At 53.7% G+C, this 23,983-nt stretch overlaps 1 protein-coding gene across 1 annotated transcript; it reads right to left on the bottom strand.

The window, feature by feature from the left end:
• Positions 1-5,715: 5,715 nt before the first annotated feature.
• LOC128837045 (maestro heat-like repeat-containing protein family member 7) lies at positions 5,716-21,534 on the bottom strand. The gene is made up of 10 exons (XM_054027866.1): positions 21,201-21,534; positions 20,956-21,093; positions 19,423-19,537; positions 17,311-17,451; positions 14,924-15,100; positions 9,048-9,203; positions 8,064-8,165; positions 7,693-7,795; positions 7,188-7,247; positions 5,716-6,185 (listed from the first exon to the last, which is right to left on the bottom strand). The coding sequence occupies exons 1-10, from the start codon at positions 21,257-21,259 to the stop codon at positions 6,001-6,003; spliced, it is 1,236 nt and encodes a 411-aa protein (XP_053883841.1). The 5' UTR covers positions 21,260-21,534; the 3' UTR covers positions 5,716-6,000.
• Between the last annotated feature and the right edge of the window lie 2,449 nt (positions 21,535-23,983).

Here is a 23,983-nt window from a genome sequence, read left to right as displayed (position 1 = left end):
AAGATCCCCTCCACCGGGGGGGTAGGGTGTCTGTCTATCCCTAACGCCCCAGCATTCCTCTCAGCTGGGCCCGCAGGAAATCCCTCTCTGCTCGCAGGCTGTCCAGTGCAAGGAGCAGCTGCTCACTTCCTCCATAGTTTGGGTTCCCATGGTTGCCTTTTCAGCTCCCCCATGGGATCCCAGGTTTGTCTGGGGCCTCCCTGCCCCTGACAATCCCCTCTGTGGGGCCCTGGTCGTCACCACCCCCTCCTTCGGGGCAGTCTCAGACCCAGCCTGATCCTCTGGCCTCCCCCTCCGTCTCTGGGGGCTAGGCCGCTTTTCCCGGCGCCCCTTGTGGCAGAGGAGGCACAGCCAGTGCTCACCCCTGCCCACCTCAGGGCTAGCCTGGGCCCTGCGAGTTCCGTGAGGGCACTCCCCCTTCTTGTGCCCTGGCTCCCCACAGGCCCAACACAATTTGAGCCCCCCTGTTGGCTTCACAGGGGGCACTCGAGTCAGTCCACGGTCTGTCTCTGGCACAGCCCTTCCTTCAGGGCTCGCCTGGGCCCTGTGAGGGCACACCCTCTTCAAGTGTCCTGGTTCCCCACAGGCCCAACAGTTCTTTGACCTTGGCACCGGCCTCCTGCCCAAGGTGCCTGGCCCCCAATGAGGTCCTTGTGCCCTCCCCCGCAGCAGCTGGAGCAGCCTGGCTTGCTGCTCGGCGAGACGGGCCACACGGGCTCTCCAATAATAGTCCTTCATGGTTTTCTCCACCTTTGGTTCTCAAGTCTCTGCATTGGGCAATAGTCCACAGTCCTTGCCTTGGCCCCTTGTGTCACGGGTGGACCGCTATACCCGCATTCTCCACCATATGTAAGAGTATCCGGACTCACCCCTGCGGCGCCTCCTGCTGGTCGTCCAGGGAATTAGCTCTCCAGCCTCTGGAGCGCCCTCTGCAGGCCAGTGATGCGCCTGTCCTCTGCATTCAGGCTCCAGTGTCCCTCCCAGGACCCCGGTGCCCCTTGCTCTGGGTGCTGCCCCCTGGCAGTACCCACACACGCTAGGTCTCCCCTCCCAGGGGAACCCCCACCCACTAACCCCACCTCACCTCAGGATAAGGCCACTGCCAGTCACCAGCTAGCCCCCACTCTCTGGGGCAGACTGCAGTATAGGCCACTCATCATCGGCAAGGTTGGGTTCGGACCTGCTGCCTTGGCCTAGCCCTGGGCTGCCCTCTGCAACCCCCAGTACCTCTTGGCCTATTACCAGGCCACAGCCTGGGGCTATCCAGGCTGGAGCTCCCCAGCTCCTCAGCCTTTCCCCAGTCCTGCTCCACTCAGGTATCCTGTCTAGCTCCCTGCAGCCAAGCCCTTCTCTCTCTGCACTCAGAGAGAGACTCTTGAGCTCCTGGCTCCCAGCCTTCTTATACAGGCCAGCTGGGGCCTGATTGGGGCATGGCCCAGCTGTGGCTACTTCCCCAATCAGCCCAGTAGCTTTTCCCTTTGCCCCAGCCCTCTTCCAGGACTCTTTTAAACCCCTCAGGCAGGAGCGGGGTAGCCACCCTGCTACAGTAGGCCTTTATCTAGGCCTGCAGCCTGGGGTTTTGCCCAGCGCCCTCAATCAGGGCGGGGCGGCAATCGAGAAGGGGCTGTGGCCTACAGGCAGGCAGGCAGGCAGAGCAACAGAAGGTCCATTTGCCTGGCCACTGATCAGGGTGGGGCAGCAAGCAAGTAGGGGGGCTCTGGCCTACAGTCCGGCAGAGCTGTGGCAGTCTAGGGGAGGTTACCTCTCTGGTGGGAGAGTCAGCACAACCGTCTGGCATCCGGATTCAGGTGGGAGCCAGACCAATGCAGGCCTCCTGACAACCAGGTGGGGATGCTACCACTCCTGACGTTGGGTTGCCAGGGGTAGGGGAACCCAGGCCCTCCCACTCACCTACATCCCATCCCAGGGCCCTAATAGAAGCAGAGTGGCCTGCCACTGGGTCAGCGGGGAAAATCCAACTGCAACACACTGGCTGGCTTGTAGTCAATGACACAGCTGAATCTGATTTGGCTTCCCTGGGCTCCTTCCTGCACGACCATTCTGTGTGTACATGGGTTCCAGGGTTGTTGTTTGCCTTGGACCACGAAAAAGTTCAAGGAGCTGAGATTACAGAAAAGTCCCATAAAATGTAAAAGGGCTTAAAGCCAATGGGGTTCTCTCTCTCCCTCTTTCTCTCTCCACATACACCACATCTATCTATCTATCTATCCCCATACACCCCCTCTATCTATCTAGCTACATACTCCATAGACTCATAGACTCATAGACTTTAAGGTCAGAAGGGACCATTATGATCATCTGGTCTGACCCCCTGCATGCTGCAGGCCACAAAACCGTCCCTACCCTTCCCTTGACTCTGCTGATGAAGTCCCCAAATCCTGTGTTTTAGTGACTTCAATTGGCAGAGAACCCTCCTGCTAGCGATCCCTGCCCCATGCTGCGGAGGAAGGCGAAAAACCTCCAGAGCCTCAGCCAATCTACCCTGGAGGAAAATTCCTTCCCAACCCCAAATATGGCGATCAGTAATACCCCGAGCATGTAGGCAAGAGTCTCCGGCCTGACCCTTGTTAGCCATTATACTATTTACCTACCATTGCTCGGTATTCCTCAGATAATATGTTTTATCATTAAACCATTCCCTCCATAAACTTATCTAACTTAATCTTAAAACCAGACAGGTCCCTCGCCCCCACCGTTTCCCTCGGAAGGCCGTTCCAATATTTCACCCCTCTGACGGTCAGAAACCTTCGTCTAATTTCAAGCCTAAACTTCCCCACGGCCAGTTTATATCCATTCGTTCTCGTGTCCACATTAGTACTAAGCTGGAATAATTCCTCTCCCTCCCTTGTATTTATCCCTCTGATATATTTAAAGAGAGCAATCATATCCCCCCTCAGCCTTCGTTTTGTCAGACTAAACAACCCGAGCTCCTCCAGTCTCCTTTCATACGACAGGTTTTCCATTCCTCTGATCATCCTAGTGGCCCTTCTCTGCACCCGTTCCAATTTGAGTTCATCTTTTTTAAACATGGGAGACCAGAACTGCACACAGTACTCCAAATGAGGTCTCACCAGCGCCTTATACAACGGAAGCAGCACCTCCTTATCCCTACTAGATATGCCTCGCCTAATGCATCCCAAGACCGCATTGGCTTTTTTCACCGCCACGTCACATTGTCGACTCATAGTCATCCTCCGGTCTACAAGAACCCCTAGGTCCTTCTCCTTTTCCGTTACTTCTAACCAATGCGTCCCCAGCTTGTAACTAAAATTGTTGTTAGTCATCCCTAAATGCATCACCTTACACTTTTCACTATTAAATTTCATCCTATTTCTGATACTCCAATTCACAAGCTCATTCAAGTCTCCCTGCAGCATATCCCTATCCTCCTCCGAATTGGCAACGCCTCCCACCTTCGTATCGTCCGCAAACTTTATCGGTCCACTCCTGCAATCGGTTCCGAGGTCAGTTATAATAAAATGGGTCCCAAAACCGAACCCTGAGGAACTCCACTGGTAACCTCCCTCCAACCTGACAGTTCACCCTTCAATACCACCCGCTGCATTCTCCCCATTAACCAATTCCTTATCCACCTCTGGATTTTCATATCGATCCCCATCTTTTCCAGTTTAATCAATAATTCCTCATGGGGTACAGTATCAAACGCTTTACTGAAATCCAGGTATATTAGGTCCACCGCATTTCCCTTATCTAATAAGTCCGTTACTTTCTCGAAGAAGGGGATCAGATTCGTTTGGCACGATCTGCCCTTCGTAAAACCATGTTGTAATTTATCGCACTTGCCATTAACCTCAAGGTCCTCAACTACTTTCCCTTTCAGAATTTTCTCCAGCACCTTGCACACTACAGATGTTAAACTAACAGGCCTGTAGTTACCCGGATCACTTTTTTTCCCTTTCTTGAAAATAGGAACCACATTAGCTATTCTCCAGTCTAACGGAACCACTCCTGAGTTTACAGATTCATTAAATATTATCGCTAATGGGCCTGCTATTTCCCGCGCCAATTCCTTCAATATTCTCGGATGAAGATCATCCGGTCCTCCCGATTTAGCACCATTAAGGCATTCGAGTTTTGTTTCTACCTCGGATACGGTAATCCCCCATTCTGTTTGCCCCTCTGTCACGGTGCTAGTATCCCTAATACCTTCATTGGCCTCATTAAACACCGATGCAAAATATTCATTGAGATATTGTGCCATGCCTAGATTATCTTTAATCTCCTCTCCGGCGAAAGTCTTCAGCGGTCCGACTTCTTCCTTCCCCCCTCTATCTATCCCCATACACCCCATCTATCTATCTATCCCCATATACCACATTTATCTATCTATCTACATACTCCCCCTCTATCTATCTATCTATCCCCATACACCCCATCTATCTATCTATCTACATACTCCTCCTCTATCTATCTATGTATCTATCCGCATACACCCCATCTATCTATCTATCTATCCCCATACACCACATCTATCTATCTACACACTCCCCCTCTATCTATGTATCTATCCGCATACACCCCATCTATCTATCTATCTATCCCCATACACCACATCTATCTATTTATCTATCTACATACTCCCTCTATCTATCTATCTATCTATCTATCTAGAGGGGGAGTATGTAGATAGATAGATGGGGTGTATGCGGATAGATAGATACATAGATAGATAGAGGGGGAGTATGTAGATAGATAGATAGATGGGGTGTATGGGGATAGATAGAGGGGGAGTATGTAGCTAGATAGATAGAGGGGGGTGATGTCGCTAGATATGTGTATGGGGATAGATAAATAGATAGAGGGGGTGTATGGGGATAGATAGATGTGGGGGTGTATGGGGGTAGATAGATAGATGTGGTGTATGTGGAGAGAGAAAAAGGGAGAGAGAGAACTCCATTGGCTTTAAGCCCTTTTACATTTTATGGGACTTTTCTGTAATCTCAGCTCCTTGAACTTTTTCGTGGTCCAAAGCAAACAACAACCCTGGAACCCATGTACACAGAGAATGGTCGTGTAGGAAGGAGCCCAGGGAAGCCAAATCAGATTCAGCTGTGTCATTGACTACAAGCCGGCCAGTGTGTTGCAGTTGGATTTTCCCCGCTGACCCAGTGGCAGGCCACTCCGCTTCTATTAGGGCCCTGGGATGGGACGTAAGTGAGTGGGAGGGCCTGGGTTCCCCTACCCCCGGCAACCCAACGTCAGAAGTGGTAGCCTCCCCACATGGTTGTCAGGAGGCCTGCATTGGTCTGGCTCCCACCTGAATCCGGATGCCAGACGGTTGTGCTGACTCTCCCACCAGAGAGGTAACCTCCCCTAGACTGCCACAGCTCTGCCGGACTGTAGGCCAGAGCCCCCCTACTTGCTTGCTGCCCCACCCTGATCAGTGGCCAGGCAAATGGACCTTCTGTTGCTCTGCCTGCCTGCCTGTAGGCCACAGCCCCTTCTCGATTGCTGCCCTGCCCTGATTGAGGGCCCTGGGCAAACAGACTCTCTACCATTACTTGGCCTGACTGCAGGCTAGAACCATTAACACTGAGCTACTTTTCCCCTGAACCAAGGTACCCGGAAGTATCATAGCAAAGGGCGTGGTCTCCCGCCCAGACGGACGGGGAGGGAGCCGTGAATCCCTTACAGTCTCTCTTTCTACTCATTCATACTTTTTCTCTAAATATGTCAAAACACAGGCACACAACCTTCCCCCGGCCAAACACAGAAAAATAATACAAAATAAATTTTCAAAATGGCAGACGGCACCAAAAACATACACGACTGGAAATGGGGAGGGAGGGCGGGACGTAAATGCTACACAGTGCATGGAAACCTATCAAAAAGTACATGGTGATGAAAGCTATCGAGCAGTTAACTACTCACATGGCTGCGCAGAGCAGGCGGCCAATGGGGAAGAAGCCATGGTCTGGCACGAAGCTCCCAGGGAAGGGAGGCTGGCTTTTCCCAGAGCTAGGGCAGCTGGGCAGCTTCAATGACCGGGCTCTCCTTAGTGCACATTGTTCTTATCCTATGAAAGCATGTCCATAGGCTGCTGTGGGCTGGCGGGTGGTTCTTGAACGCCTCCAGGATGAAGATGGTCTGAGAAGCCAGGCTTTGGACCGAGGAGTTGCTGTCCTGCTGCAAGCCTTTGAGGTCTAAGATTGAAAGGAAGGAAATGGAGGTCAGAGCCACAGAGCTCTGGAGAGCCCCAGCAAACCAAGCCAGTGCTGTACCTCTCGGCCTGTGACAAGGAGGCAGCAGGCTGGGAGGCGGGAGGCAGGGGACTAGCAGGAACAACCAGCAACCTTCACTAAACATCCCTGCTGCCCTCCACAAATGAGGGAGCCTCCAGACACAGGCAAGAAGTCCCAATGAACCCCATTTACTCACTATTTCTAGGACTGCCCCATCCCTGCAGTATCTGAGCACCTCATCCCTGCCTGTATTTACCCTCCGCCTTCCCCCCAATGCACAGATGGGCACTTAGGTCCAGAGAGGGGGAGAGTCATAAAGGGGGCTTGGACATTGTTAGGCTATGCCTAACTTTAGGTGCCCTGCTGCCATCCAGGAAATGCCGAGGAGGGAGCTCAGCCATTCTCTAGCTCTGGTTGGGAGGCCCAGCTGTGAACCTGCTCTGGGAGTGAGAAGCCTGAGCTATATCACTCCCCCCCTCCACCATTCGCCAACAATGTGGAGATGCTGCTCTGCCCTGCGCTGCCCAGGGGTCCGGGCACGCAGCAAGGAGGTAGGTGACCGGACGTCACCTCTGCCTCATTTGGAGCAGTGGCTTCACCCCAGGCACCCCACGTGGAGGTGACTGCTCTAAACACTGGGCTAGTGAGTGCAAGGGGGGAGGCAGCACCCCACCTCGGCTGTGTTTGGGGGGGGGGCAATCGTCTCTGAAGGCCAGCCAGCTCAGGCCCAGTTTGGGGATCTGCCAGGCCGCAGCTCTGAGGTCAGGGCTAAGTGCCTGGCACATGCCAACCAGCAGACACGACAGGGTGAGGAGGCAGCTGATCAGGGGTTTGGGGATCTACATTTTGCATCCCTTTGTGGCTCTCGCCCGAGATCCTGCTGGCGTCGGAGATTGAACCCAGCCCACGGCCCTGGGCCGTTCATCCCCCTAGCGCTCAGTGCTCAAAGCAGGTACCACCCACCGTTGCAGATGGCATCCAGCTTGTCCTGGCTCCTCTGGTCCAGCTGCCGGGCAGCGAGCCCTACACATACAAACAGCTCGTCACATCCCCGCAGCCCCAGCGAGGGTGTCAAATGTCACCCTCCAAGCAACCCCTCGCTTCCCCCGCCCCTCGCTGGCCAGGACGGTGCTCCCGAGTCCCCAGGGGAAAGGGTGAGTCCCCAGGGATGGTTACAGGGCTGGTTGCCAAAGGAGAGCACAGCACCTTGAGGGTTCACTACCAAGAGCCCATGGTGGGGTATGGGGGGGGGGAATGGGGACTGCATGGGGAGCAGTGGGGTTAGAGGGGGCCCATCAGCCGATCAGGGCAGTTTGGGGTGAGCTTGCTCCTGCGGACTTCTGACACCCTTGATCCTGCATTGGACAATCAGGAGCCCAAGGGTTACTTCTCGCTGCTGGCAGGGACTGAGGAGAGCCTGGGACCGGATCCAGCCCCCCTGTTAAAGGGACCCCTGCTCTGTGGTTACCTATGAACCTGATGGCCGCTTGTCTAAGTGGAGTCTGTGGGTTCTCCAGAAAGGCCATGGTCTGGCACAGAAAGTTGTTGGCTCTCCCCTTGTAGCGCGTCAGCTAGGACCAGAACAAGGGAGCACAAGGTTATTAAAGGCCTTTCCGTCCCGCAGGCCGGGTTCCAGGTGTGTGGAGCGCACGTCCTGTTTTCACCCCTCTTTCCTGTGCCGGGGGGATCACGCAGAGGGACTACACCCAGGGCCAGGAGTGGTCCCAGGGCTGGGGCTCAGTGTGGGCACAGAGCCGGGCAATGGGGGGTGCCCTATCCACCGATTCCCCCGCTCCTACCACGAGGGCTGCGCAGTGAATGACCTGAGGGCTCCCTCACCAGGCAGTCACAGCTTTGCCAGATATCCTTGCGCTGGATGAAGCCACCAAGCTGGTGCCACTTCAGGAATTCTGCCGCACTGCTGAGGGTGTCCCAACACACCTGCAAAACAAGTGGGGCCAGGGCGAGCCGGCCACGGTTACGGGAGCTGGAAGCCACTAGCCTCGTTACCCGGAGGCGGGGAGACCGTGCATGCTGAACGCTTCCCGGCCCCAGGTTGCTTGCGGAAGGGCGGTGGTGTGGCTAAGGCAATAGCTGGAGACCTGACTCAATTCCCAGCTCTCCCTGCAGGAACTCAGGCAAGTTGCTTAGGCCCAGGGCTGCAAAGGGATTTAGGTGCCTAATGCCTATGGGTGATCAATACTTTTGAGGCGCTAGGCCTCATGCTGTGCCTCAGTTCCCCTCCTCATGGTGGGTAGGAGGGAGAATTCATTAGTGCTGGTGGCATTTGGCTCCCAAGTGATGGTGGCCATGAGCGCTAGCATGTGCAGAGACACCTGGGGCGGGGAGTGGGGGGGGCGGCTTGGGCATCTCATGTCTAGTACGGGCTGTCCGGGCCGCTTGGCCAAGGGCACACTGGGTCCTGCGCACCATCTGGAGACTGGGTAGCTCTGCTCCTGGTAGGGGCCATGGCCAGGGTTGTGCTCTTCCCACCAGCACAGCCAGGGAATGTGCGGAGGCCAGTGGCTGTAGGAGTGGTGAGGCGACCCCTCCCCCCACCCAATCTCTCAGCCTGGCTGCAGGGGGGGAGTGTTGGGCTCAGAGGATGCAGGGAAGACTCAGCAGTTGGGTGGGGTGCCATGGTCATGGCGCTACTGCACTCAACGTTCAAGTGATTTTGAGCGCCTGACTGTCACAGCACTGAGCACCTGCCCTCTGTCAGCGAGACCCTTTAAAGAGGGGGTGTCACATGCTGCCCCCTCAAAACAAATTACTGGTCACTCTGTAACGGTATCCGCTGCAGGCTCCAGCTCGTGGCCTCACCTGGGACACGTTGGGACGCTCATCATGCACAAGGAGGAGCAGCGGGACCAGGCTCTGGAGCACATGCGCCTTCATCCGCCTCCTGTCGAGCCCCCTTACAAGCTCCAGCAGGTGTTTAAAGAGGGTGATGGAGAGCACCCGGAGCCTGCTGGTCACCTGCAAGAGACGACGTGGGGAGGAGACGCTGTGACAGTCATTCTCACCCAGCGGGGCGAGCGCTCACTGTGCCAGAGATGTCTGCCCTGCAGGGGGTATTGGTAACTCACCCCCCAGCCATACAGCCACAGCTGGGGCCAGAGTCTCATGGGCATAGCGCCATTGAAGGCAATCGAGATGCAGATTTCCACCAGTTGAGGGGCTGGCCTGGTAACTTCTTGGCCAGGGAGAGCAGTAAGGTGGGGTGAGACTGCCCCTGGGCTCTCACAGCCAGCTCTGGGCACACTGACATCAGCACACACCTGTGTCAGCCAAGGGGGAATGCTCAGGGCAGAGCAGCGCCAGGACAGGGGCGGCAGAGAGGGAGTGATGAGGAAAGATTCAAAGAGCGAAGGAGGGGGTGTAGTTTGTCCTCCCGCTTTGCGGGCCCAGCTCACACTGCTCTTGACCCACAGCGGCCCTCTAGCCAGGCCAAGGGGGCCAAGCGTGGGGGGCAAATTCCTACACTGGTGTTTGTTCAAGCCACGCACAGGGACCTGGGGTGGATTTAACCCAGGGCCAAGGAGTGGTAAATGTGCAGGAGTTCCCAGATAGGGGGCCTTGGAAGCCATGACTGGAAGCCACCCAGCCTCCAGGGGCTCGGAGTGGGCTGAGGGTTGCCCCACTCCTGTGCATGGGTTTCTTGTTAACTCAGAGCCAGCCCCGCTTGGTCACATGGTGCTGCTGGGCCCCCGCCCTGCATGGCTGCTGGCAGAGCTGAACCAGTCCAGTGACCAGGGAGGCTGGGCGAGCTGTGCCAAGCAGGGAGAACCAGGAGCAATAGCTGGATGCTGTAGGGAGGGGCCACTGCTTTCTGGGAGGTGAGGCTGAGGGGGCAGCCTGGGGACGGGGTGACTTGAGCTGTTCTGGGAGTGGCTGAACCTTTAAACGGTGACCCCAATCAGCAGTTACATGTCACCTCCGGGCACCAGGTTCTAGACAAGGCAGTTCTCTGCGTGACATCTGTTGTAAAAGTGTTCATAAGTTCACCTCACCTCAGTCCCTGGAAAAATCATGGAGCAGGTCCTCAAGGAATCAATTATGAAACACTTAGAGGAGAGGAAAGTGATCAGGAACAGTCAGCATGGATTCACCAAGGGGAAGTCGTGCCTGACTAACCTAATTGCCTTCTATGAGGAGATAACTGGCTCTGTGGATGAGGGGAAAGCAGTGGATGTGTTATTCCTTGACTTTAGCAAAGCTTTTGATACAGTCTCCCACAGTATTCTTGCCGCCAAGTTAAAGAAGTATGGGCTGGATGAACGGACTGTAAGGTGGATAGAAAGCTGGCTAGATCGTCGGGCTCAAGGGATAGTGATCAATGGTTCCATGTCTAGTTGGCAGCCGGTTTCAAGCGGAGTGCCCTAAGGGTCGGTCCTGGGGCCAGTTTTGTTTAATATCTTTATTAATGATCTGGAGGATGGTGTGGACTGCACTCTCAGCAAGTTTGCAGATGACACTAAACTGGGAGGCGTGGTAGATACGCTGGAGGGTAGGGATCAGATACAGAGGGACCTAGACAGATTTGAGGATTGGGCCAAAAGAAACCTGATGAGGTTCAACAAGGACAAGTGCAGAGTCCTGCACTTAGGATGGAAGAATCCTATGCACTGCTACAGACTAGGGACCGAATGGCTAGGTAGCAGTTCTGCAGAAAAGGACCTAGGGGTCACAGTGGACGAGAAGCTGGATATGAGTCAACAGTGTGCTCTTGTTGCCAAGAAGGCTAATGGCATTTTGGGTTGTATAAGTAGGGGCATTGCCAGCAGATCAAGGGATGTGATCGTTCCCCTTTATGCGACATTGGTGAGGCCTCATCTGGAGTACTGTGTCCAGTTTTGGGCCCCACACTACAAGAAGGATGTGGAAATATTGGAAAGAGTCCAGCGGAGGGCAACAAAAATGATTAGGGGTCTGGAGCACATGACTTATGAGGAGAGGCTGAGGGAACTGGGATTGTTTATTCTCCAGAAGAGAAGAATGAGGGGGGGGGGGGATTTGATAGCTGCTTTCAACTACCTGAAGGGGGGTTCCAAAGAGGATGGAGCTCGGCTGTTCTCAGTGGTGGCAGTTGACAGAACAAGGAGCAATGGTCTCAAGTTGCAGTGGGGGAGGTCTAGGTTGGATATTAGGAAACACTATTTCACTAGGAGGGTGGTGAAGCACTGGAATGCTTTACCTAGGGATGTGGTGGAATCTCCTTCCTTGGAGGTTTTTAAGGCCCGGGTTGACAAAGCCCTGGCTGGGATGATTTAGTTGGGAATTGGTCCTGCTTTGAGCAGAGGGTTGGACTAGATGACCTCCTGAGGTCCCTTCCAACCCTGATATTCTATGATTCTATGATTCTTTTAGCCTGTTTATCTGATTTGGCTGCGCTCTTCCTGTCTGGCCACTTCGTAGTAGGTTCTTGGAACAGTAGTTCTGAGTTGTCTTTCCATGAGGAGTTGTGCTAGACTAGATGCAGGAGCTGCTGTTGGTGTTGATCTGTAATTCAGAGGAGCAAGGAATGGATCTTCCTGCTGTCAGATGTTTTTGGCTGTCTGCGCAGCTCTCTCAGCCTCTCCATTCGCTTGTGAGTAATTTGGGCTGCCAGTGATATGAGCAAAATCATATTTCATTCAGACTGACTTAAATTCTGCTGCAGTGAATTGTGGGACATTGTCCATCACTAGTTGTTCTGGATACAGAAATGAGCAAACGTACACTTCAGTTTCTCAATAACACTGCAACATGTTATGTCTTTCAAGTACATTATTTCTATATAGCTGGAAAAGTAGTCCACAATGACCTGGCAATGATGTCCTCTGAATTCACAAAAATCTGCAGCTAGTCTTTCCCAGTTCTCTCTCTTGTAGAGGTGGTTGTTCACTGGTTCAGCATTGCCTCTTAAGTTGATTTGGACTAGATCACCTTTCAAAAGCCCAATAGCATCAGATCCTCAAGTTCTTCCATCTTTCTCACTAGGCCCATCATGGCTGCTACACTGCAGCTGAGAAGGTTGTTGGTCTTTGATCTCATACACACGGAACGCAAAGCTTTTGTCTTTGTAAATTGCTTCGGTGCCCATGCAGTTCAAAATCCCTTCAGGGAGGGTCAGAGCTGTGTGACATCAGCTCTCGAGTCAACTTTAAAGTCAATAGTCTTGCTTTGAATATTCAATGTCACTTTCCAGGCGGGCGCCATGTCATCACAAGTGATAGATCCCAGAATCAATGGGTCTTGATTGTCTGCAATATGAGTCAACTCCCTGACTGCTTCAGTGCAACGAACAGCTGCAAAATGTCCATATTTCAGGCATTTATTACAGCATGCGCCTCTGGCTGGACATGTATCCTCCCTTGGGATATGACTTTTCCACACCTTGTGCATGTAGACTGGCATTTGTCCCTCTTAGCCTGCGAATTCTCTCTCCTTACCTCAGGGATTTTATGAGAAAGACTTTTAACACTTAAGTGTCTGTTTGTAGCTTTTAAGCTAGTTGCAGGTTTTTCAATTTGCTTTTGCCTGTTGTTTGACTAATTCTGACTCTTGCTAGCTGTATAGCTGTGGGTAGAGTTAAATCTCTCTTCGGCGGTAGCTACTGTGAAAGGTTTTTAGCAGTGTTGTTATAGCTGTGACAGTCCCAGGATATTAGAGGTAGGTGAGGGAATATCATTTAGACCTCACCTGGCTTGTCTCTATGAAAGGTTTTTATCTTTTAACCCAATAACCAGCCTGTTTCTGAAATTTTCATGTTTTACATTCCCCAAATCACAGTTTTCAGCCAGGGGATGCAGAGGTCTTCTAAAACTTTCAACATTTTCCCCTGGTTCTTGAATTCTTTGCTGAAAACATGCTCTTTAATAAACCACATTTCCCTTGGTTATAAAGTGTGCATCAATCCTAACCACAACCCTTGCATAGTTGTCTTTGTGATGGTCTTCAGTAAAGTCAAAGGAGGTAAAGATATGCTCTGCGTGCTTCTCCATAGCCTAAATTAAAGTCAATACCTGTATATCCCCAGTTCCTTTGTGCAGCTTGTTTGCAATGCAAAATCGTGCCAAACATTGTTTCCAGTCTGTCCATTGTGAAGGGTTATGAAAGGTGACGTTCTCTGGGGAATCAGAGTGGGACATGTTGATGAGGTCCTGCAAACTTCGTTGCTGTTCCTTCCGTCTGCAACCTGTGTTGCTGTTTTCCTTTGGTTTCTGTTCTTAGTTTACTCCTGACACCATATCATGTTCTGTACCAGATATGTACTGCCTACAGAGCTTGTTTACACACACCAGATGGACAGTGCTTAATTTGTAATGAAAGAGGTGCTGGGGCTCAAGCAATTTTTTTACAATCATAACTGATGCAGCAAGCCCAGAGATGCCAGGGCTAAGCCCTGGCAAGCCCTGGCACAAGTTGAGCACTGCAGATGGGTTCATCATAAGAACCGTTAATGCTCTGCTGGATACAGCTGAGGTTCATTTAAATAAGGTATTTTACAGAGCATCACCTAGTAGTCGAACAGTATCATACAGGGTAACATGCCATTACACAGGTAGCCTGGCTTGTTTGCTAGACTCCATCCCATGTTAATCTTACTAGCCAGCTGCTCCTGCCCCCGGTGTCAGCTCAGAGCAGCCGGACAGGCTCTGCACAAAACTTATGGGAGCGGTCTGGGGGCATCAGAGCTGCACTGCAGTGGGCATAGGCAGATGTTGAATTGGCACCTCGCTGGTCTTCCCTCCAGTTGTTGAGGCCTATTTGCCTTTCCCTGGTGATGGGCGTTGTGTTCATTAACGCTATTTGGATTTAACACCCCCCCCATAAAGAACCTGTTCTGTTCCCCCCGGGCCCGAGAGAGGTTTGGTTTAAAGGGCTCGCCCCAGGGCGAGATCCTGCAGCTGGGGTCCAGGAGACCCTGGGAACAGCTTGAGCCGGGCCTGTGCCACTTCTAAATAAAGAGCGGCAGGGTCCCAGCAGAGTTCGGCAGGGCTGAGGGTAGTATTTAGTGTTGTGAAAGCTGGGGAGGTGGGTGGACGCTCCAGGAGCCCCCACTGGGGGTTACCCCTAGAAGGCAGTAATGGATGGGCCCCTTTCTCCTGCCCACTTGCTGGATCTCATCATCCAGTGGGGGACTGGACATCAGTCTGGTGAACGTGCCGGCGGGGGCTAGTTTGTGGTTATGAAAGACCTGGGGAGAACTAGGCCCTCCTTTGACGCTGCGCTGCCATGAGAACAAAGGGGAGAGGAAAGGGTGGTAGCTGCAGAACCTACAAACGGAGCCGTTTCCTTATGGAGCTCCCAGGCCAGCTGTGGGATTCCTGGCCAGGGAGAGGAGGGGCAGGATTTTCACCAGGGTACCATCACTTGTCACCCTGGAAGCCAGCAAGAGCATTGCAGCACCCTGTGCTGCAGAGGCCCCCTCACTGCATGCAGACTCAGGAATGCATGTCCTTCCACAAGGGGAGCCTTGTCCCCAGGCAGCCCTGATCCTTGTCAGCAGGCCTGCAGGACACAAGGGTTCCCATCCTTTCTGCCATACGCTCTGATGGAGAGTGAGGTAGCAGAGGAAGGTGGGAATGGGCTCACGTCATTTACAACAATCCTTTTTCTGGCTAGGACCATACACAGGCCCTGCTAGCCCACCCGCCAGTCCCCATTCACAGGTCCGCAGTTTGAACGGTCTCCCATGGGCCACCAGGCCTTACATCATCAATGAAAGGCAGGAGTTTCTCAGCCACTTGCACAGCCGCGCGGCTGGCGCTCTGCCTGTCCATGCCGGCAAGGATGTTTTTCAGAACGGTGATGGCCTCGGCGATGATGTCCCTGTCTACCTCCTGTAGTTGCTCCAGGACCTCTGGCAGCAGACGCTGGAGTTTCCCCACCTGCGTGAAATGAGGAGCTGCTTTACAAAACACCCTCCAGTGACCCACAAGCCATTTCCAAAACAACGTCCACCTCCCCTGCAGACAGAGGCATGGGAACTAAGGGGGTGCTGCAGCACTCCCAGGTTTTACACGGGGCTCTGCTCCTGGCCCCGCTCACAGGGTCCCAGCTGTCAGCCCTGCGCCAACCCCCATCTGTGGCCCCAGCCTCGGTTCCCTTGCTCCATCCACCTCCCCCGCCCCCGGCTCCTGGAGCCATGGCCCTGCTCCTGAGCCCAGCTCTAGGGGTGGCAGGGGGTGTGGGCAGGGGTAAGGTGGGGTGCAGCACCTCCACTATAAAAAGTCTTCCAGCGCCCCTGCCTCCAGGTGACATGTTAGAACCTCAAAGCCTTTGCACAGCCAGCTAGGATCACGGGCAGCAGGGCCGGCTACCTGCAACATAAGCAGCTGCTTCCTTGTACCCCAGATCTCAGGGGATGGTATTTATTAGCGGGTATCATCTGTGGAAAGTTCTCTGCACAACACATTGACCCCAAATAAATCAAGTCTATTATTGTTATAGGGGTTCAAATAGCACCTCGAGGGCCTATCTGCAATCAGGGCTTGTGCTGGGGGATTTCCAGGCACAGTAAGAGACGTCCCCTGCCCTAGAGCTTACAGGCTAGGCACACAAAGGAAGGATTTCTATCCCCATTGTACAGACATGGAACTCAGGCACAGAGAGGCTACGTGACTCGCCCATGGTCACCCAGGGAGTCTGGAAGAGCCAGGAACCGAACCTGGGTTCTCCCGAGTCCCTGTCCTTACAGCCCAGCCTAGAGGAGGGAGCCAATTTTGCACACGAGTTCTAGGGTTGGTCTGTTACTAAAAGCCAGATTCAATCATTTCTGTATTTGGTTTTTGAACCTTTCAAAGACAGCCCCACAAAACATTTTTGGAGAGGGTCCAGAGAAGAGCTTGAGAACATGACCTATGAAGGAAGGCTGAAAGAATTGTGTTTGTTTAGTTTGAAAAAGAGAAGACTGAGAGGGGACATGATAGCAGTTTTCAGGTATCTAAAAGGGTGTCATAAGGAGGAGGGAGAAAACTTGTTCACCTTAGTCTCTAAGGATAGAACAAGAAGCAATGGGCTTAAACTGCAGCAAGGGAGGTTTAGGTTGGACATTAGGAAAAAATTCCTAACTGTTAGGGTGGTTAAACACTGGAATAAATTGCCTAGGGAGGTTGTGGAATCTCCATCTCTGGAGGTATTTAAGAGTAGGTTAGATAACTGTCTATCAAGGATGGTCTAGGCAATATTTGGTCCTGCCATGAGGGCAGGGAACTGGACTCGATGACCTCTCGAGGTCTCTTCCAGTCCTAGAATCTATGAATCTATGAAAATCTCAACCGGCATCAGGGAAAAAAATGTGTCAAATACAGGCTAACCGGTTCCGGAAGAAAAAATGAACCACAAGCAAGTGAAAACCAGGCTGAGGCGCATGGAACGATGGGAATGGTGTATGACAAAGAATTACAGTCACGCCCTCTCCATGTCTGATAGAATCGTAGTCCGGGTTTAATAAACCGGACTGACCCGCTATTCTCAAGGTAAGTAAATTATCATTAGTGAGAGTTGCCTTCAGATTGTCTCCTCTTTACCAGGCTGCCAGATCTGTGTATTTAAGCCCCAAGGGTTTTCTCTGCCTTCACTATACTGTGTGTATCAAACTTGTTATGAGATCTTAGCAGCAAAAGGCCCCTGTAGAGCTCTTCAGAGGAGCAAGTGCTGCGGGACAGAGCTGTGACATCAACAGTTAAAACCTATGAGGCTTTAAAAGGGGATTTGTAGGAAAAAATGGTTCCTAATTGAAGCGAAATGGCTCTGTCTGGGCGTCCCTGATCACTGGTGTCACCAGCATTCCCTGGGGTCTAGAGTCCACAGCTCTGCTGCTAATCTAGTGCTAGGGTTCTTTGGATCACAGAGACCCCAGACACAATCAGGCCCGGCAGTGCCAGGTACTGCACACACCCAGAGACACACCCCGCAGGAGCCAGGCTTGGAGACTTGCCCAAGGTCACCAAGCAGGTCAGTGACAGAGCCAGGAATAGAAGCCAGGGCTCCTGACTCGAGGCCAGGGCCATGTCCCCATGGAAGGTTTCAATGACCCCAGCCCTGCAGCAGCTCCCTGCGGTTCTGGGTTTATCCCCCAGCCCTCCTCCCCTCTCACCTTCTCTGGGCACAGGGACAGGTTCAGGAGGCCTTTGAGCGCCAGCCAGCGCACCACAGTGTTGGGGTCTCTCAGCTGCCCACTCAAGTGGTCCAGGATGGCGTCTTCCTGCTTATTGCCAAGGTCAGGGCACTGGAGGAGCTAACACATCAACAGCGAAACAAGCTAGAGAACGGGGCTGGACCCTCACGACTCATCTCTGCCAAGGGGCCCTTAGCTCCACCTGCCACGGGCACAGCATGCGCTGTACACCGGGCACCGCGATTGGTCACTGTGTGTGCCCCACTGAAACGCTGCTAGCGCAACGGGCCCTCGAGGCTCCAGCCAAGATCAAGGCCTACCCTGCTCCCTCACTAAGGCTCAGCTGCATGCGGAGCAGGGAGGGAGGGGGCTGCAGCCTTGTGTTCCAAAGGGCCGCCCGGTCTACGGGGGGCAGGTGAATTGGCCGTGGATGGGCCCGGCCTGCGCATGGCATACGGACGTCAGAGGGGGCTTCAGGGCCGAGGTCACACAAGGGACCATTCTATGGAGCTGAGCCTTGGGGAACAAGAGACACCCGACCCTGGGCTTTGCTCCAGCCCCGCAACACCAGCTGGGGCCGGTAACAATGTCCAGAGTCAGTGACTCCACCCATAGGGCTTTAGGAGCTTTCCCTGCCCCTGGTCACCCACCCACCCCCAGAGCCACCTACTCCTCTCCTGGCCATAGGCATGGGCGGCGAGTTCTATGGGCCCTCGGTGCCTGGGCACCATGGGCCTCGGCCCCGCCTTCTGCCCCCACGTCTCCCGGGCCATTTAAAAGAGCCCGGGGCCCCCACTCACCACCCGCAGTGCAGCGGAGCTGAGCGGCTTCCTGCCTGCTTGCTCCACATGGCTGCCGGCCCCTCCCTGCGGCCCCTGAGTGGGGTGGGTCTGTGTCCCACTGTCACGGAGTGTGGGGGAGTCAGGGCCCCGCACCCCCCACTTCCTGTGATTCACCGTGACTCTCACCAGCCAGTAAAACAGAAGGTTTATTAGATGACAGGAACACAGTCCCAAGCAGGGCTTGTAAGTACAACCAGGACCCCTTTAGCCAGGTCCCTCTGGGGGGCAAGGATCTTAGACCCCAGACTTGGGGTTCCCTGCCTCTTCCCACCCAGCCCAAAACTGAAACCAAAACCCCTCCTGCAGGCTCTCTCCTCCTCCTTCTCTCCCCCTCTCCCTTTGTCCAGTTTCCAGGGCAAAGGTGTCAACTTGCCCCACCCCCCTTCCTGGCTCAGGTTAACAGGCTCAGGTACTGTCCCTCACCTAAAGTCATCCCCTGCTCTCCCATCCCCCATGCAGACAGTCCAGTAAAACTAACCGACATACCCAGGTCAATCCACCCCGCTCCCTACTGCGTCACACCCACCCCAAGCGCCCCTGCAGCCAGTAGGAAGCTGCGCGGGCAGTGCCTGGGGGTAGCAGCACACGGAGGCCCCCAGGCCCGCCCTGCCTAGGAGCCCCAGGTAAGCGCCGCACCCTCCCAACTCCTCCCAGAGCCTGCACCCCCACCCCTTTCCCACACCCCACTCCGGCCCCCAAACTCCTCCCAGAGCCTGTACCCCCTCCCTCCACACCCCCTCCTGCCCCCAAACTCCTCCCAGAGCCTGCACCCCCACCCCTTTCCCACACCCCACTCCGGCCCCCAAACTCCCTCCCAGAGCCTGTACCCCCTCCCTCCACACCCCCTCCTGCCCCCAAACTCCTCCCAGAGCCTGCACCCCTCACCCCTTCCTGCACCCCCACCTTCTGCCCCAGCCTGGAGCCTGCACCCAGCACCCAAACTCCATCCCAGAGCCTGCACCGCAGGCCCCTTCCCCCACCCAAACTCCCTCCCAGGGCCCAACCTCTCACCCCTCCTGCACCCCAATCCCCTACCCCAGCCCAGTGCCTGTACCCCAGACCTCCTCCCCCTGCCCAAACTCCCTCCCAGAGACTTAGACAGGTGGGAGGCAGTTTGGAGGGGCGGGCTCTGCTGGTCACCACCAAAATTTCTACAAACCTGCCGCCCCTGGCCATAGGTCAGTCCCATGCCACAGTCACCGCTGGGCTAGGGCTGTTCTCACGACCCTCACCCGCCAGTGAGGCTCACCTGAATGAAGAACGCCATGGCCGGGATGTACCGCCTATCATCCCTGCAGTTGAGGATGGCCATCAGCTCCTGGAAAATCCAGCAACGCTCCTGGAAACTGACCGAAACCATGGCCCTGGCATGGGAAACACAAACACCACATCATTGAGGTGGGCAAGGACTGGTTCTCCATTTACAAATCTAACCAGACCAGTGCCACAGGACAGGGGATCCCGGGTGACTAGTCACGTGCAGCTGGCATGGACTAGTTCCTGCTGGCTTAAAATGCCCAGCAGCCTAACTGCTAGAGACCCAGACCCTTAATCACTCTACAGGGAGCCCTTCCACGAGGCCAGCTCCGAGCACGCAGCGCTGGGCTGTGTGACCAAGTGGGAGGGACGTTCTTAATGTCTCCTCTGAATACTGTGTGGTTGCCTCAGTTTCCCCTATGCATTTCTTAAGTCTCCAGTGTGCATAAATGGCTGACAATCTGTCTCCTAGCAACAAATGGCCAGGGCCCTTCCCCCCTTGCAAGGGGATAGCTAAAGGTGAACAAAGATCAGGTGACCTCCTGGCCCAGGAAAGAGACAAAGGCCAGAAAGGAGGGGCTGAAGGGGGGTTTCAGTTGGGAGCTGGCTGGGGACGGGAAGTGAGTGCGGACGGAGTTGTCTGCCTCGCTGGGCCCCAGAATGGACCCGGCTGAGGGGTCCCGTTTGCTGTACCTACAAGCTCTGTTTTAGACTGTGTTCCTGTCATCGAATAAACCTCTGTTTTACTGGCTGGCTAAGAGTCACGTCTGACTGCGAAGTGGGGGTGCGTGCAGGATCCTCTGGCTTCCTCAGGACCCCACCTGGGGGGACTCGCTGTGGGAAGCGCACGGAGGGGCATATGCTGAATGCTCCAAGGAGAGACCCAGGAAGGTGAAGCCGTGTGAGCTTCTTGCCCTGAAGACAGTCTGCTCCGAGGGAGAGGAGGCTCCCCAAAGTCCTGACTGGCTTTGTGGGGAGCAGTTCCAGAGCATTGCCCGGGGACTCCGTGATAGGCTGCAAGAGAACTGCAGATAAAGAAGGGCGTCGGTGGGCTCGGTGGCCTTTCTCATGTGCCCAGATATTGGGTGATGAGAGACAGAAGGTGGGTTAGGGAATATCTTAGATTGGTCTAAGACAAGTGTTAGAGCTTTCTGTGTTAGCGTCTCTCTCTCACACACAGATGCTGGGCCAGCCAAAGACATTCCCTCCCCCGCCTTGTCTCTCTCATGTGCTGGGCCTGACAGGGCTACACCAACGCTGCAGACAGACATGACGGAGGCTGTCTTTGCCCAGCCACGCCTGCCAGAGCCACGCAGGAAGCGGTTTACGCCAGGCAGCGCAGGGTGGAGAAGTAGCCGACTGACCCCTCGGCCAACGGCACAGAGGCTGTGGCCTCTTCCACGCAGGCGATTGGGAGCCGCGTCTCACCCAGCGGGGAAGGCGATGTGGCCGTGTCCTGGGCCCAGGGACGGGAGATGCTACTGCAGTCAGTTCTGGGCAGCAGCCCCAGGGACAAGACACTCACCGGGCAAGCACCAAGACGCCTTCGTGGTGCATGTCGGCGTTCACGAGCATGCCCCAGCCACCCTGCTTGTGGATGAACGTGGTCTGGTCCCTGTAGCCAGCACATTGGAGCAAGGCTTGCATGGCATCCACCGCATACCTGCATGCAGAGCGAGCCTCTTGTTACTGAGCGAGCCCAGGCCAGGCTCTGCCGTGTGCCTGCGGGCGACAGTTCAGAACCGAGGCGGGATGTCGGGCTGGTGGTACCTGACAGGGCTGAAGGATGCAGGCGTGTCCCCCTGGTTATTCACCCTCTCGTTATGCATGGACAGCTCCACCGTATATGTGATCTGGAATAGCAGGGCGATGGAGAGCTGAGGGAAGAGCTCCTTCACCTGCTGTCTGCAGGCCTGCTCCTTGAAGATCTCGTACAGGGCTCTGGTGGCCTGCAGCCAAGAACAGGAGACAGATGTCACTGCAGGGCCTTCGCCCTTTCCACGCTCCCCCGAGGCACCTAGAGAGGAGGGGTGGGCTGGGGGCTAAGGCCTGGGATGCTGGATTCAATTCCTAGCCTGTGTGATCTTGGCTAGAACCACAGAAGGGACTTCGGCTCAGCGTTGCCATGCCTAGCTTCATGTGCCCTGCTGCCCAGTGGACTCACAGCCCTGAGTTAAGTGCCCAGGCTCCATATACGCTCCAGAGGGAGAGTCAGTTGGGCCAATTGTTAAAGAGGGTAAACGGGATGGCCTGGGTAATTTCAGGCCTGTCAGCCTGACATCGATCCCAGGCAAGATAATGGAGCGGCTGGTACAAGATTAAATTAATAAAGAATTAAAGAAGATAATTTAATTAATGCAAATCAACATGGGTGTATGGAAAATATTTCCGGCCAAGAGAATTGCGATCTGTTTTTTGATGAGATTACAAGTTTGGTAGAGAAAGGAAATAGCATTGGCATAATGTATGTAGACTTCTGTAAGGCGCTTGAGTTGGCGCCACACTCCAGTTTGATCGGAATCCTAGAAGGATACAAAAGTAACGTGGCACACATGAATTGGTTATAAACTGGCTGACAGGTCTCAAAATGTAATTGTAAACTGGGAATCAGCATTGCACTGGTGTGTTTCCAGTGTGGTCCCCGCAGGGATCGGGTCTTGGCCCTACACGATTTAACATTTTTATCAATGACCTGGAAGAAAACATAAAATCATCACTGATAAAATTTGCAGATGACACAAGAATTGGGTGAGTGGTAAATAATGAAGAGGACAAGTCACTGATACAGAGCGATCTGAATCGCTTGGTAAACTGGGGGGCAATCAAACAGTATGTGTTTTACTATGGCTCATTGTAAATGAATACATCTAGGAACAGGACGGGGAATTCTCTCCTGGGAAGCAGAGACTCTGAAAAGGACCTGGGAGTCCTGGTGGATAATCAGCTGAACAGGAGCTCCCAGTGTGGCGCTGTGGCCAAAAGAGCTCATGTGATCCTGGGATAAATAAACAGAAGAATCTCGAGTGGGAGTATCTGGCACTGGTGTGACCCACTGCTGGGATCCTGGGTCCTGTTCCAGTGCCCACAATGCAAGAAGATTGTTGATAAATTGCAGAGGGTTCAGAGAAGAGTCGTGAGAATGATTAAAGGATTAGAAACCATGTCTTATAGTGACAGGGTGACCAGACAGCAAGTGTGAAAAATCAGGACGGGGGTTGCGGGGTATTAGGAGCCTATATAAGAAAACGTCCCTAAAATCAGGACTGTCCCTATAAAATCTGGTCACCCTACACAGTGAGAGACTCAAGAAGCTTGATCTATTCGGCTTAACAAAGAGAAGGTTGAGGGATGACTTGATTACTGTCCATAGGTATTTCCCTGGGGAACAAATATTTAGTAATTGGCTTTTCAGTCTAGCAGAGAAAGGTCTAACATGATCCAGTGGCTGGAAGTTGAAGGTAGACATTCAGATTGGAAATAAGGCATACACATCACAGTGAGAGTAATTAATCATTGGAACAATTTACCCAGGGTGGTGATAGATTCTCCATCACTGACCATTTTTGAATCACGATGGGATGTTTTTCTTCAAAGACCTGCTCTAGGAATGATCTGGGGGCAGTTCTCTGGCCTGTGTCATGCAGGGGATCTGACTAGATGATCACAGAGGTCCCTTCTGGCCTTGAAATCTATGAAGCTAAGAGTGGGGAGCTGCCTAAACCAGCCAATAGGAAATGCTGAGAGGGGTGTGGCCTAAGCCCCACCCCCAAAGGGAATTCGGTATCTATCTCTACTTGGGAACACTTAAATAGTCATTGGAGCAGAGTTTAGACCCCGGGTCTCCCAGTTGGGTGCCCTAACCACTCGGCTAGAGACAGTGGTGTAGTCCAAAATCGGAAGGTACTGGAATGCCACTAAAATATTGATTTTCATAAACATGAATTATACAAATTCACATTTTATTTGTCTACTGAATTTCTGGTACAGTAATACTTGGCTAAACCAGGCCTGGCTGGAGACAGGCTGGCTGTCCAAAATAACAAGGTATTGGATTTTCTTTTTTTTAATTGTGTACACAGGGGTCGGCAACATTTGGCACACGGCTCGCCAGGGTAAGCACCCTGGCAGGCCAGGCAAGTTTATTTACCTGCTGACGCAGCAGGTTCGGCCGATTGCGGCCCCCACTCGCTGCGGTTTGCCATCCCGGGCCAATGGGGGCGGCGAGAAACCGCGGCCAGCACATCCCTCGCCCGCGCCGCGTCAGCAGGTAAATAAACTGGCCCGGCCCGCCAGGGTGCTTACCCTGGCGAGCCGCGTGCCAAACGTTGCCGACCCCTGGTATACACGCGCACACACACACAACTATATTAGCTATTCAATTCATTTTAACTGTTGAAATCATTATGCTGAAATGCCATTAATGTGTACACAGCACACTATGTAAAAGATCTAAAGCTAGACAGTACAGTGAGAGAAACCCAATGAATGCGTAGCACGTTTTCTTTTTACTTTAGCCTATAGGCTAATGAAAATACAAAATAAATCATGCTGCT

Source organism: Malaclemys terrapin, chromosome 4 (assembly GCF_027887155.1).
Source record: "Malaclemys terrapin pileata isolate rMalTer1 chromosome 4, rMalTer1.hap1, whole genome shotgun sequence".
NCBI lineage: Eukaryota > Metazoa > Chordata > Testudines > Emydidae > Malaclemys > Malaclemys terrapin.
Note: the sequence above shows the minus strand (reverse complement) of the source record. Positions and strands in the feature narration are given on the sequence as shown.

Excerpts from the sequence above, each read along its gene's own strand:
- LOC128837045 (XM_054027866.1), bottom strand. The coding sequence starts at position 21,259 with ATGCATAACGAGAGGGTGAATAACCAGGGGGACACGCCTGCATCCTTC. Across the intron at positions 19,538-20,955 it reads GGCGTCTTGGTGCTTGCCCG|GGCCATGGTTTCGGTCAGTT; the intron begins GTGAGTGTCTTG and ends TTCCCATGCCAG. Across the intron at positions 6,186-7,187 it reads GCTGGATGCCATCTGCAACG|ACCTCAAAGGCTTGCAGCAG; the intron begins GTGGGTGGTACC and ends TTTCAATCTTAG.